Source organism: Brassica rapa, chromosome A05, assembly GCF_000309985.2.
Source record: "Brassica rapa cultivar Chiifu-401-42 chromosome A05, CAAS_Brap_v3.01, whole genome shotgun sequence".
Taxonomy (NCBI): Eukaryota; Viridiplantae; Streptophyta; class Magnoliopsida; order Brassicales; family Brassicaceae; genus Brassica; species Brassica rapa.
Genome location: NC_024799.2, coordinates 15,855,288 through 15,869,406, shown reverse-complemented (window position 1 = coordinate 15,869,406; position 14,119 = coordinate 15,855,288). Strand labels below are relative to the sequence as shown.

General features: G+C 36.8%; 1 protein-coding gene across 1 annotated transcript; it reads right to left on the bottom strand.

The window, feature by feature from the left end:
• Positions 1–1,600: 1,600 nt before the first annotated feature.
• On the bottom strand, positions 1,601–13,159 carry LOC103868835 (TLC domain-containing protein 5). The gene is made up of 4 exons (XM_009146890.3): positions 2,818–13,159; positions 2,596–2,715; positions 2,194–2,289; positions 1,601–1,940 (listed from the first exon to the last, which is right to left on the bottom strand). The coding sequence occupies exons 1-4, from the start codon at positions 3,184–3,186 to the stop codon at positions 1,830–1,832; spliced, it is 696 nt and encodes a 231-aa protein (XP_009145138.1). The 5' UTR covers positions 3,187–13,159; the 3' UTR covers positions 1,601–1,829.
• Between the last annotated feature and the right edge of the window lie 960 nt (positions 13,160–14,119).

Sequence of the window (14,119 nt, the reverse complement as noted above, 5' to 3'; positions counted from 1 at the left end):
TAGATGATTTTGTTACCTGGTACATGTTATGTTAGCTGATATATAATTCGTTATCTGGTACATGCTATGTTAGATCATACATAACATTATGTCTTAGCGGTCACAAATTACATTAGCGAAACCTTTAAGTGTTGTCGTTGTTGTTAGACGGATTGGAAGATCCCCCAAATATATTCTTTTTCATATGCTCGTAGTTTTTCTAAATTGAGACTAATGAAGAAAAATTTGTAGGACATATATTTTTGGCAAAATTATAAATATCATATAGAAATGAGTTAGTCATATTGTTATATCGTGGTGGAGAGATAGTTTGTTTGGTCTTTGTGTAGAGAGATAGTTTGTTCTAATAATCCTTTTTATATTGTTATAACTATATTGTTAATTATTTTTCTCCATTAGTTTCTCTTCATAAGTTATATTTATCTAAATCTGGTGTGAATAAATGAAGGAGAAGTGAAACAGCTGGCAACCTATGACCTCGAACGCCACTCTACTCGCCCGACACGCTTTTCGGCTACCTACTGCGGCAGAGTACAAACCTGCCATAGCTCCATCACGTCGAGGGCAAATTCGTCCGTTCATTTCTTAAGGGGTATGGCGTGGACCGATACTGCCACTTCATGTACACTTTGCTAATATGAGCTTATTCTAGGTATATTGAGCTAATTCACTCAATTAAAAAACCAATTAATTTTGTATACTTGTTTTAGAAAAAAGACATCATTACCAATTCTGCTAACCATATTTCAATCAATAAAAAAATAAATTAGATATAAAATTAATAAATTTTGCTTTGATATTATAAAACGATACTTATTTTGAAACGAGAATTTTATTTTACGATGACAACTAAACTGAAACAGATGGAGTATACTCCAACCAAGATTACATGTTGAAAGGTAAAATGTACTGAGTTATCCTTAATCAAAAGATTCATGATAAATTTGACATAAATTACGGGAAAAGTGTACACTATGTCACCTTTTTGGGTCATTAAAGCTGATGACTTAGTGCAAGTCAATCAATTCTTGAGTTCCTTTCGCGTTGACCTGTCTAATGGATTGTCATGTACTTCTGTTTAATGTTATCTCGGTTAGAATCCTACTCTTGTGATTGATTATACATTCAGTTCGGATTATTAAGTGCTAGTTCGATATAAACGTTTTCGAATTTTTTGTGATGTATTTTTATTTTGGTGCAAGTGATGTAGCAATTTCTGAGTGAAGAACAAGAGATATCACATACCATTGAAGTGTACAACACATGGATTGCTAACTTGGAGCTTAGTTAAAAATAACAATTAAGTCATTAAAAGGAAAAGTGTTAATCATCAAAGTGACGATCTTGAGAGACAAAAAGAATTAAGGCAAAAGTTAATAAAACTTAAGAAAATAAAGTTAAAAGGCTATGATCTTTGTAAGAAAAATGAGAGATAAGCTTTGAAGATCTATGTTGTCTTGAAAAGCTATGAGAGACTAGATTTTGTTATATATATATATATATATATATATATATATATTTTCAATTTTTGATTAAGTTTCTTTCAGCTACCTTTAAAATAACCTAAATGAAATTTTGGAAAAACTCTTACTATTTGTTCATCACATCACACAATTCTCTATAGTTCTTACTTCTTACATTTTCATCTTGAATTCAAAATAAACTGGTATGAAATTTATTTTTATAAATTTTATTTATTAATTATTTTAATCCCATTTTGAATTCCACAGATTTTCATGTAAAATAAAAAAAAATCAAATATTCTTAAAATGGCAAACAAATCAGAATTCACCAATATTATAATCGATAAAACAGTAAACTAACTTCAACTAATCTGATTTTGTATTGGGCATCGATCTTCTCATAATTTTGTATCTCATCATCTTCAGTATTTTGTAAAACCAGAATGCGCTCACGAGTTGTAATCCCAACGCCATTGCCTACAAAAGTAAGAAAAAAAATTATCAAATATTATTATGTTTCAACTGAAATTTGTGATATATGATGAGATTAATTAGCATAATGCGGATAGTTTCTTAACCAGATCTTAATTTCAAGAAGAAATAGTGGCGTTCAAATTTGTTTCATATATTTATAAAAAAACTATCATACGGAGAAATTTATGAAACAATAAAAAGTCAAAACCCAGAAGAAAATAAAAAAATGCATCATAGAGCATAGGAATTAATTTACCTTGATGAGGATGGGATTATCAGCAGCCATCGTGACGTAAACGAGGTAAGGTCCACCCACCATTCTCGCGAGTGAGAAGATTGTTGCGAAACACACCTACATACCATTTATTACTAGTTAGTTGACTTTCCTCACGAACTATATAAATTCGTTTATTAAAGATAACAAGATTTGACAAATTAACTATGTTTAGTTTTTGATAGCTATATTTCTAAAAAGATGTTTTAGTTTGATCAACCTTATAATAGATCATTAGAAACATGGAACGTCTAACATGGAACCTACAAAAGAATTTAAAGACGTTTCTAATTCATCTAAAACGATAGTTAAAAGCCATTTTTACCACATATGAAATCATGAAAATAATAATTCTAATTCATCAGTTTTAATGCTAATACTCACATCTGCGGCAAGATTGAGATCGGTGTCTCTGTAACCAATCTCTTTAAGAATCTCCCTGAGGTGAAGGAATGGACTTGAGATCTCTGTAATCCAAATTGCTGCAACCATCTCGGATGCGCACTTAATTCCACCATAAATTCACAACAAGAAAAATACAAAACTTTAAGTTTATTTCTTTAAAACTCAACTTTGGACCTAGGAATTAAAATAAACATATACTACCTTTCGGTAGCAAAGTCCAGCTACAAAACCAAGAATGCAGACAGAATGATGAACGGCATTATCAATGCTAAGGACTTGATCAAAGTGACTGCAAATAAGATCGTAGATCATGTAAGACAAAGAAAATGCCATCGTTTCCATCTGCTGGAGAGATGAAGTGGAAGCTATGGGATAAACTGGACAAGACCAATCTTGAATCGTAAGAGTTGCTAAAACGACCGCGACTGTGGCGTGAAGGGTCGAGACAATACGAGTGCTGAAGTCGAAGGAGTAGTTTGAGAAGATTCGTCGCACGAGGATGAAAATCAAACCCCATGAGATAACTCCAATCACTGTTATGTTTATCACTCTTATGTATTCTTCCTCCATTGATCTCTTTTCTTGTAATTTCCTTCTTTTTTTTTTGTTTCCCAGACAAGAAGTGTGTGTTGTGAGAACTTTTTATTGTCTTGTTGTTTGGTTTGAACTTTTGGGTTATTAATAGACCGATGTTATAGTTTGGTGTATGTTAGTTGGACTATTCAATAAAGTGGGTCCAATATATTTATCCTTTTCTTGTTTCTTCTAGTAAAATTAATTGTTCCGATAAGATTCAACCCAAAGAGTTGGGAAGGTAATCCGTTAGCTCCCAACCAGCTGAATTATTGGATTAAAATTTATTCATGTGCGTCCTCACCATGATAGCACTTAACTGTTCTCGAGAAATGTACCAAAAATCTGTTTTAAAGACAGATTCCACGTTTTATTGGTATATACATATTTAACTGTTTTGACTTGAGATAATTACATTTGCAGGGAAATTAATGTTTAATTGTTAGTATATAAAGCTAGATCATGAAAACCAAAAAAATTTGAAAAATCTATAAAATAACACAGTTGAGTCTCACGAGAGTTTGACATCTTCTTTAGCTTTTATCAATATTATAAGGAATAATATGAAAACACATAGCACATAACAAATAAATATAAAAACCACATGTGAGTGGTTTAAACGAAGCTATTACAGTTCAGTTTCGTGTGCGGGAGAGACCGGATGCATGTGGTAGTGGTATAAAACGTGTTATTAAGTGATTTATACGTCTAGCGCATGAGTTAGAAACAAATGTGTTTGTAAAATATTTAAAACAGGTTTGTCTAGCATATACATTTGCATTTAATAAAAGATTAACAATATTAACACATTATCTATAGTTATAAAAATATTAAAATCAAATTACTATAATAAATATATATGGTATTATTTATTTTCAGGCTGCTTGTCCCAACTCACAAGTGTGTGTAAATCCTTGCTCTGTCTTATAAATAGACTATGGAGTAGAGGTTATCCTTGAGGGAGGGAACAAGATGATGCCGTTGATTTATGACGATTTCAGGATTTTTCGTCGCATTTTTATGAGTTTTCTGGAGAGTACTGAGCACCAATCAATGGAAGACTAAACTACCAGATAAAGCTTAAGCCTTTCAGTCTCTTTCGGTAATCATCAGTGAAAGATTATCTTGGTACATCTTTGGTTAAAGGAAACTATGTCAATGGCTTCCATTGATGACACAAGCAATGATAAAACAAGACTATATGCCGCTTATAGAGAAGATTCGAAGCCGAATTACTAGCTGGACAAGCCGTTTCCTATCATATGCTGGGAGATTGCAGTTGATCAAATCTATACTGATGAGCATAGTAAACTTGTGGGCCACTGTTTTCAGACTCCCAAGCAAGTGTCTATAAGATATTGAGCAGATTTATTCGGCGTTTTTCTGGACTGGTCCAGAGTTAAAGGCCACAGGTTCAAAGGTGGGATGGAAAGATATTTGTAAGCCTCATATTGAAGGAGGATTAGGAGTTAGAGCGCTAAAGGAGGTGAATCTGGTTTACGGGTTAAAACTTATTTAGAGGATGTTAACTGGTAAGTCGCTTTGGAGAAAATGGATAAAAGCTTACTTGCTTAAGAAGAAAAACTTCTGGAGATCAGTGTGAAAACTCAACTAGGTTCGTGGATGTGGAAAAAAGATGTTGAAGCTTCGAGATGTTGGGAAAACATTTCATATGAAGGCTGTGGGGAATGGGCGTCACACCTCCTTTTGGTTTGATAGGTGGTATGAATTGGGTGCACTGTCGGATCAATTAGGAGAGAGAGGTATAATAGACATATGTATAACGAGAGATGCTACAGTGGAGGAAGTAATTCTTAACCCGCGAAGAAGAAGGCATCACATACCAGCTAAATGATATTGAAAGGGCTCTGGTGCTATTGAAGAAAAGCAGAGAAATGCTGGAGATGATATTGATATGTGGAGGAGAAACAAAGGCTTTAAACCTAAGTTCTCGACTCATGAAACATGGCTGATGTTTAGAGAGACCAAGGCGCAGTGCAAATGGGCAAAGGGTGTATGGTTTTCGTAGGCAACTCCAAAATATGCCTTTATGGCTTGGATTGCAATGCTGGACAGAATGTCAACCATGGATCAGGTCTCTCGTTCGAGTCATGGTGTGGACACAACATGTGTTCTATGCAAAAATGATTCAGAAACAAGAGATCATCTATTCTTTGAATGTGCATTCTTGATAGACCATGGATTTTACCCAATTTTAACTATGGTTTATGAGTGTTTTAAAATGATTCAGAAACAAGAGATCATCTATTCTTTGAATGTGCATTCTTGATAGACCATGGATTTTACCGAATTTTAACTATGGTTTATGAGTGTTTTAAGATATATTACTACTATATAGAGTCTATTTAGAGTAATTCCAGGTTCAAGTACTAACCGAAAGAAAATGATGTATTTGGAGCAATTTGGAGACTTTTTGAGCTTTGTTGGATGGTCGATTATTTGTCAGAATATCGACCGATAGTTACCAAGGAATATCAATCGATAGTGAACTCTTCATAGCGATCGACAGCGAAGCCACCCGAGAGTTAATGACAAATTAGAAGAATTACAGTTTCACAAAAGTTTCAATAGTTACATTTTAAGTCCTTGGCCGCCTGTTAGGCTATTTATTAGGGTTTTGAATCATTTTAGAGGCAGACTTGCCTAGAGACCTTTTTAGACCTAGTTTGGAGGAAGCAAGAAGCCAGCATTGAAAGGGAAGAGCTTAGAATTGGAGAGATAGATCAACACTGCAAAACATAGAAGATCTTGAACTCCTTTGCTTTTATTCATTTTGTTGCTTACTCTATTCACTCATTTTAATCAAGTATTATGCAGACCATCATAACTATGTGTTCCATGAATATGTCTGAGAAATCCTTATTATTAGATTTAGGTTTCTCAATAAGTTGATAAATGTATTACTGACAACAACAATTATTAAGGTGTTTAGAAATATAATTCTTTCATCTAGTTATGCATAAAGCTAAGTTTAGGATTGATCACCATTTAAATTTAGATCTTAGGATTAATTGGGATCAAACCATTGCTTGACTCAATACCTTAAAATAACTAGTATGATCTAACTGATTAGATACACACGAGAGTTGGCCTAGTGAGTTAGAAAATTTAGATCAAACCTATCCGTAAAGCTTTCTGGAAGAAGTATCGATCGACGCAGCAATAGCCCTGTCGATCAATATTTTGAAAGGTGTATCGATTGATATTCATTAAGAATTATCGATCGACACTTTCTCGTGATTAACATACGAGAGTTGAAATCCGAGATTCAGATTAGATATTCAGATTGATTATATCTAAAGTTTGAATTCAAGAATGATTAACATCAATAGACCCCTAAAAACCCAAATTAAGTTTTACTTATCATACCTGAGAATATACCTGAATCTAGCTATTTCCCCCAACTGTTAACAACCCCAAAACAAATCATTCGAGCAATACACTTGCTCACCACTCCATTAACTGCTTTAAAACTTATAAACCATTTAATCTAGATTTATTCCAAAACCATAATCTATTGTGTAATCCTAGAGTCTCTGTGGATTCGATCAAGTACTACATCCAAACGTCTTATTTGAGAGAGTAATTCACTCCTTAGGGTAATTTGAGTGATATCAATTCTCGTCACAGATTTGGTAATATCTTATGAAAGGAATGCTGCGAAACGCATATTCTAATAATTGGAACACAATAGTATCGATGCTCACAAATTCAGCATGGGACAAGAAGATGAGTTTATGTGCCAGATATGCTTTCCAAACAACAATTTATGCGGTGTGGAAGGAGCAAAATAAGAGAAGGCATGGGGAAAAGCCTACGCCGGTGCTAGCCATGAAGAAGTTTATTGAAAAGGGAATTAGAAATAAGCTCAGCTTGGTGAGATAAAAAAGAAGTAAAGGAATAGTAGATATCTTACCATTTTGGTTTAGCACAAGAGTGTAAATAGAAAATAGACTACAGTTCAGTAGTAGGAAAGGAATAGAGGTTTCAAATTTATGAAAAACTTTCATGTAAAAAGGCTTTTTGATAAATAAAATTTACCATTCATTCAAAAAAAAACTTATTTCAATGGCAAGAACAGAACAACCGTCAAAAGATTCGCCGGAGAAGAACACCGGGAAAGATCAGATCGAAGCTGGCAAGGTCAAAGACCTGGAGACTTCTGGAGACCTCCTTACAAGCCACATCTTTGCAACACGTGAATTCCACTTATTTTACTAACCTTATCGTATTTGTTGCTTGTGGTTTATAGTTTAGCTAAACAAACTTGTACCAAACTAAAACATACCCTTTTTTAGCAACCTAAACAATACCCTTTATGACAGAAACATGAATTTGTAAAACAATCATTTATGGCTAGGGCATTCGAGGGCGATTCAATGGTGACCATAGAGGCGGCTCATCAGATCGAGAATTTCCTTTGAAATTTTGATCTCATTCTGATCCCTACGTCCATTGACGTGGAGACCATACCAGCTTTCCGTGACGTATAATCCAACCAGCTTCACTTCACTTGCTTCTTAAACACTCCAACTTGCACCCGTAGTTTCCTTGCTCTCCAACGTTGTCTCGACTCCGACTACTGCAGATCTCACCATCCGTAAACCTCTCGTGTCAGGATCCTCGTGTCAGGATCTTCATCTTGACACGATCTGGTGGATTAGGCCAAACACTTTGGTCTCTTCTCTGTCTCCGTAGGAACAGAGTAACTCACTCTACAATCATTCTCAGAAAGCAAGGAGGATGATGACGAACCGATACTATTGCCGGATCAAGCGGATGAGTATCTCATCAAGGAATATAGCGTGTCTCTTATTGGTAAGCTCTTAAACCCTAAAAAACAGAATGTGGAACGACTCATTGTCGCAATGCCAGAGCAATGGGGTATGTCTGAGAAGATCACTGCTTGCGAGTTGGGCAACAAACACTTTTTATTCAATTTTGATAATGAGGAAGATCTTAATTCTGTCCTCAACCAAGGACCTTTCCACCACAATTTATGTATGTTTGTGTTGATTTGCTGGGAACCAATTGTTGATGAAAACTACCCATTGATGGTGCCGTTTTGGATCCCACTCCAAGGCATTCCCTTGCACCTCTGCACTCATCAGAACCTGGAAGCTATTGGTGATCGACTTGGGAGTGGACAAGATCGATGCTGCAGAGGGGAAGATCAGGGTTGAGATTCATTCCAACAAGCCTCTGAAGTTCACCAGGAAGCTCCAAACGCGAAAAAAGGAAGGCATCAACATCAAGCTCCATTATGAAAAGCTTTTTAAACATTGTATAACATGTCGTCTTATGACACATGAGGCTCAAGACTGTCCGATGAAACAGACCAATGTGATGTTGCATCCGACTGGTCATGAGACATTTTTTGATCGCGTAAGGCCTATTACCAGTAGAGGTGATCTCAGAGATGCTGGCTCAAGAGTACCCGCCGGAAACTCTCGTGGGAAGGATGAGACAGCTCGGTTTCCCAAAGATGGAACAAGTTCTTACTCTTGTGTTCAGCGCTCTGCTCACTCAAGCCGTACGAGTCGAGTTCCCAAAAAAAGAGACTCTCGATATAATCCTTACTCCTCTGGTCGGAATCAGGCGTCGACGGGAAATCATCAAGATACTTGTAAGGAGCAATTATGGAAGGAGAAACATCTCAGGCCCCTAAAGATAGCTGATCAGCAGCCTAGGGACGCGACTTCAGCCTCAATTGGTGAGACCAATAAGCTACGCTCAATCGTCATAGTGATCAAACATCTCCTGCCGACATCGTACCCACAGCAAGGATTACGACGGAGCAACCTCCTATGGATACTAATTTCACATTGAGGCCAAACTCAACTCAACGTTCTCATATGGAAGTCGCAGATGATCTCATACCTCCATATAATGCTTTGAAAATTGATGCTCTAAATGAGCATGACATTGAGAACGAGGAAGAAATTCCGGATGCAGACATGGAAGATCCTATCATGGGTACAGAGCTTTCGTAAATGGAGGAGGATGACCTGCTGGGAGATGATCTTGTGAATTGTAAATCTCCGGAGATGACTGATCATACTCAGAATATGCAGGATAACCCAATTCTTATGATTGAGGCAAGCACACCCTTTGGAGAGACTGAGGCTGCTAAGGAAGAGAATGAAAAAACCCTTACAAGGAGTGTTACAAGAACATTACTTACGGGATCACAACAGGGGAATCAGTGGCGAGCTTCACCAATAATAAACTCTAAGCCAGTGCCACAAGTGAATGTTCTCCGCGCTAGAAGGGGAACAAAGCTGGTGAGTTCGAAAAAAGCTACACCCGGGGCGGGTAGTCAACAGAAAGGTATGGTGGATGCCAAATATCCGCCCCACCTTCATCAATGAAGACACTCAGTTGGAACTGTCGAGGGATTGGGAACGACCTCACAGTTCGACGCCTCAAGGAGATGTGTCAGAAGCATCGCCCAGGACTCTTGTTTCTTTCTGAGACGAAGAATAGGAAGCTGCTGTTGCAAAACATTCAGGCTGACTTAGGTTTTAATAAATTGTTTACCGTTGAGCCTCTTGGCCAAAGTGGTGGTTTAGCTTTGTTTTTTATGGATAAATTTCAAGTTGTTATTTTGTTTTCGAATAATTGAATGATTGATGTAAAAACAGTCATTAATGGAATAAATGTCTACATGACTTTCATTTATGGGGACCCTGTTCTTGAAAAAAAGAGATCAAGTATGGAAACGTCTTACGCGTTTTGCCACTACTAGAGATGGTCCATGGTTTATGATTGGCGATTTCAATGAAATAAGAGGCCACCATGAGAAAGAAGGTGGCAAGAGACGATCTGATACATCATTTCTCTCTTTCAACCAAATGATCTCGAATTGTGGTATGCTGGAGTTTCCATTTTCTGGGAACCAACTATCATGGGCTGGAAAACGTCCCAATGGGAATGTGCGATGTCGCTTAGATCGTGCTCTTGGAAATGAAGATTGGCATGAGAAATTCCCACCCTGTAAAGTACAATATCTGCATATGTGGGGATCAGATCATCGTCCAGTACTGGTGGATATCCTCATTAAACCATCAAGGAAAAGGAAATCATTTAAATTTGATAAGCGCTGGCTGGATAGTGAAGAAATAGGTCAAGTAATTTCAGATGGCTGGAACTCTCCTGAACTCTCTCCTAATGCAACTATTATGGATCATATATCCAGTTGTAGGAAAGCTTTAGGACAATGGAAAAGAGAGAAAGATTTAAATGCTGAAAAACAAATTGAAGAGCTTAAGGCGAAGGTGGATAATATTTACTCTGATGATGAGGCAACGACAGAAGAAATAGGAGCAGCGTTCAAGGAACTTACCGAAGCTCTTAAGGCTGAGGAAAACTTCTGGAAACAAAAGAGTAAAATCTTCTGGCGGAGGGAGCGAGATTTGAACACAATGTTTTTTCATGCTATTACAAGACAGAGAAGAGCCAGAAATAAGATTACCGGTCTCTTGGATTCTGCTGGGAACCTACGGATGAAGAAAAATTGGTAGCCATCGCTACTGATTACTTTAGAGAACTTTTTGAATCTTCCAAGCTGGAACTGATTGATGAAGCCCTTGCTAATGTCACAACGACAATCTCTGATCAAATCAATGCGGACCTCACGGCTCCTGTTTCTGAATGGGAAGTAAAGTTGGCATTATTGGCAATGCATCCAGAAAAGACACCCGGACCTGATGGCATGACAGCTTTATTTTACCAAAAATTCTGGGAAACAGTGAAAAAATGATTTAATACGTATAGTTAATGAGTTTCTATTCGAGGGTACTATGCCAAATGGCCTAAATGATGCAAATATTTGGCTCATTCCTAAGATAGACAAACCAAATGAAATGTCGCAGTTCCGTTCCATCAGTCTTTGTAATGTTAGTTACAAGATTATATCTAAAGTATTATGCCAAAGACTAAAGAAGGTACTTCCGGATCGGATATCAGAAACCCAGTCAACCTTTGTTGCTGGAAGACAAATATCGGATAATGTACTAATAGCACAGGAGATGTTTCATGCTCTCCGTACAGATCCTGGAGGAAGGAACAAGAGGATGGCAATAAAGACGGACATGAGCAAAGCTTATGATCGATTGGAATGGGACTTCATCAGTGCGGCCATGAGTAAAATGGGCTTTTCAGTTATGTGGATTGAATGGATAATGCGATGCGTAACATCAGTGAAATATCATGTCCTGTTCAATGGCCAACCCAGAGGAAATATAACCCCACACAGGGGATTGCGTCAAGGAGATCCTTTGTCTCCTTTCATCTTTATCTTGTGCACGGAAGCGTTAGTTAGCCTTATTAATCATGCAGAGAATCATGGTAAGAGAACGGGGATGCATGTATCACGTGCTAACCCCCCGGTTCACACCTTCTCTTTGCTGATGATAGCCTGTTCTTCTGTAAGGCGGAGCCCCGTTAATGCGATGAAGTCATGAAAGTTCTAAAGACATATGAGAAAGCTTCTGGACAATGTATTAACTTTGAAAAATCTTCCTTGTTCTTTGGTAAGAAGATACCTGGGAATGTGAAAGAACCTATCAAAACTACAATGGGAATTACAAATGAGGGAGGGATGGGGAAATATCTTGGTATTCCTGAGGATATTAGCAGATCGAAAAGAAAGTTGTTTGCTTTCTTGAAGGATCGGTTGCAAAATGGCGTAAATGGCTGGACAGGACGTTGGCTGACAAAGGGAGGAAAGGAAGTACTCATAAAGTCTATCCTACTGGCTCTTCCTACTTACATGATGTCAACACTACTCCTTCCATTAGAGATCTGTGAAAACTTAGCTAGTGCCATTGCACAGTTCTGGTGGAGCTCGACCCTTCCCAAAAGGGGTATACATTGGGTTAAATGGGAAAATCTGTGTAAACCAAGAGAGGAAGGAGGAATTGGATTCAGATTGATCCATGAATTCAACCTAGCCCTACTAGGTAAAAAATTATGGCGCTTGGTACAAAACCAAGATTCTTTGGTATCTAGAGTCCTGAGAGGAAAATAATTCAGATGTAGCACGCCTTTGCGGCTTAACATGGTAGATAGACCCTCATATGGATAGAGAAGTATAATGGCAGGGAAACCATTGATGCTGTTGGGGATCAGACAGAAGGTTCACTCCGGGAATGAGATTAGAACTTGGGAAGACAATTAGATACCAACAATACCTGCAAGACCAGCTAGACCAATAGCACAGGTAGTACATCCAACGATGTCAGCTCATCACTTTATGATAGGGGAGCCAAAAACATGGAACTCGGAGATGCTTGAAAAGTACGTACACCCGGACGACATCCTTCTGATCCAATCGTTGGCCATAAGTCAAGGATATCGCGAGATAATTATTGCTAGAGCTATACTAAGAATGGGATGTACACTGTTAAATCGAGATATTGGGTAGCCACGAACATCCTCAATAGAGAACCAGTGGAAATACCAAAAGAGCCGAGCATTACAAAACTCCAAGCCTTTGCTTGGAAGATACAAGCTCCACCAAAGCTAAAACATTTTATCTGGCAAACGATATCTGGACAATTAGCAGTAAAAAATAACTTAACACATCGTCATATGCGATGCGACAATCATTGTCCAAGATGTAGAGCAGATGATGAAACTATAAATCAAGCCATCTTTGAGTGTCCCCCCCAGCATTTCAGACATGGGCGCATGCAACAACCCCAACCCCACCAATATTGTTCCCTACCACGAGTCATTATGCGAACATTGATTATCTTTTTTGGAGGAAAAATGACATAGAAGACCCTGAATTGGATAAAGACCCATATCCCTGGATTATGTAGTATATTTGGAAAGCAAGGAATGATAAACTTTTTAGAGGAATAGACAGGGACCCCTTGGAAACTGTCTGACATGCTGAATCAGAATGTAATGCTTGGTTCGAAGCAAACATCAAACAAGAGAAACAAATTGTTAGAATAATGCCGGAGCAGATAACAAACTCAGAGAGATGTCTAATAGATGGCTCACGGACACAAGATGCATTCTTTAGTGGTTTTGGGTGGACATGGAAAACCTCAGAAGGAACAACTCAGCTATTGGGAACAAGAATCCAACGATGAAGAATCTCACCACTTCATTAAGAGCTTGAGGCACTTTTATGAGCGATGGAATGCATGCTTCAACTATTGACGTGTCAGCCTTTTGGCACTGATTGTAAGGATCTCGTCTCAATGATTCAAGACCCAGGAGCATGGCCCAACTTCTCCACTGAACTAGATGAGCTGCAGAAGCTGAAGAGCAGATTCCCAGAATTCTCAAATTGTTTTTATTCCTCGCACTGAAAATGTATCTTCTGATTCATTAGCTAAGATAGCAAGATCCTTTCATAGGAACTTGTACTACATTGGTTGTTCTATTCTGGTCTGATTCCCCAGACCACCTCAAGCTTGAGTAATTGATCAGCCGCTCGATGTAAAAAAAAAAACAATACCCTTTATGATGGGTCTTTTAATGAAAACATTTCGACAAAAAATTAAATATAAATTAATATGAATATTTTTTTTTAAATTTTTTTATATTATTATAATAGAATATAAAATCATTAAATTAGTATAAATAATAATTATTTTCATTTTAGTTCTAATTAATATGAGTTTTAATTTTATGGAGAATATAATATTTAAAATAGTTATTTTGTTATATATATATATGAGTATATATATATATATATAGTGATTAATTATTTTTTAGAATATTTTGGTTTAACACTTTTATTTATATAAATTATAATAGTGGTTAGTTAATCAATTAAAAATGTCAAATATATTCATATATTTGAAATTATAATATTTATATAATAAATTTTTATTTATTATATGTATCTCTTACAAAAATTTATAGAAAAAACTTTTGTTTACCCATC

Excerpts from the sequence above, each read along its gene's own strand:
- LOC103868835 (XM_009146890.3), bottom strand. The coding sequence starts at position 3,186 with ATGGAGGAAGAATACATAAGAGTGATAAACATAACAGTGATTGGAGTT. Across the intron at positions 2,716-2,817 it reads CTGGACTTTGCTACCGAAAG|TGCGCATCCGAGATGGTTGC; the intron begins GTAGTATATGTT and ends GGTGGAATTAAG. Across the intron at positions 1,941-2,193 it reads ATAATCCCATCCTCATCAAG|GCAATGGCGTTGGGATTACA; the intron begins GTAAATTAATTC and ends TTACTTTTGTAG.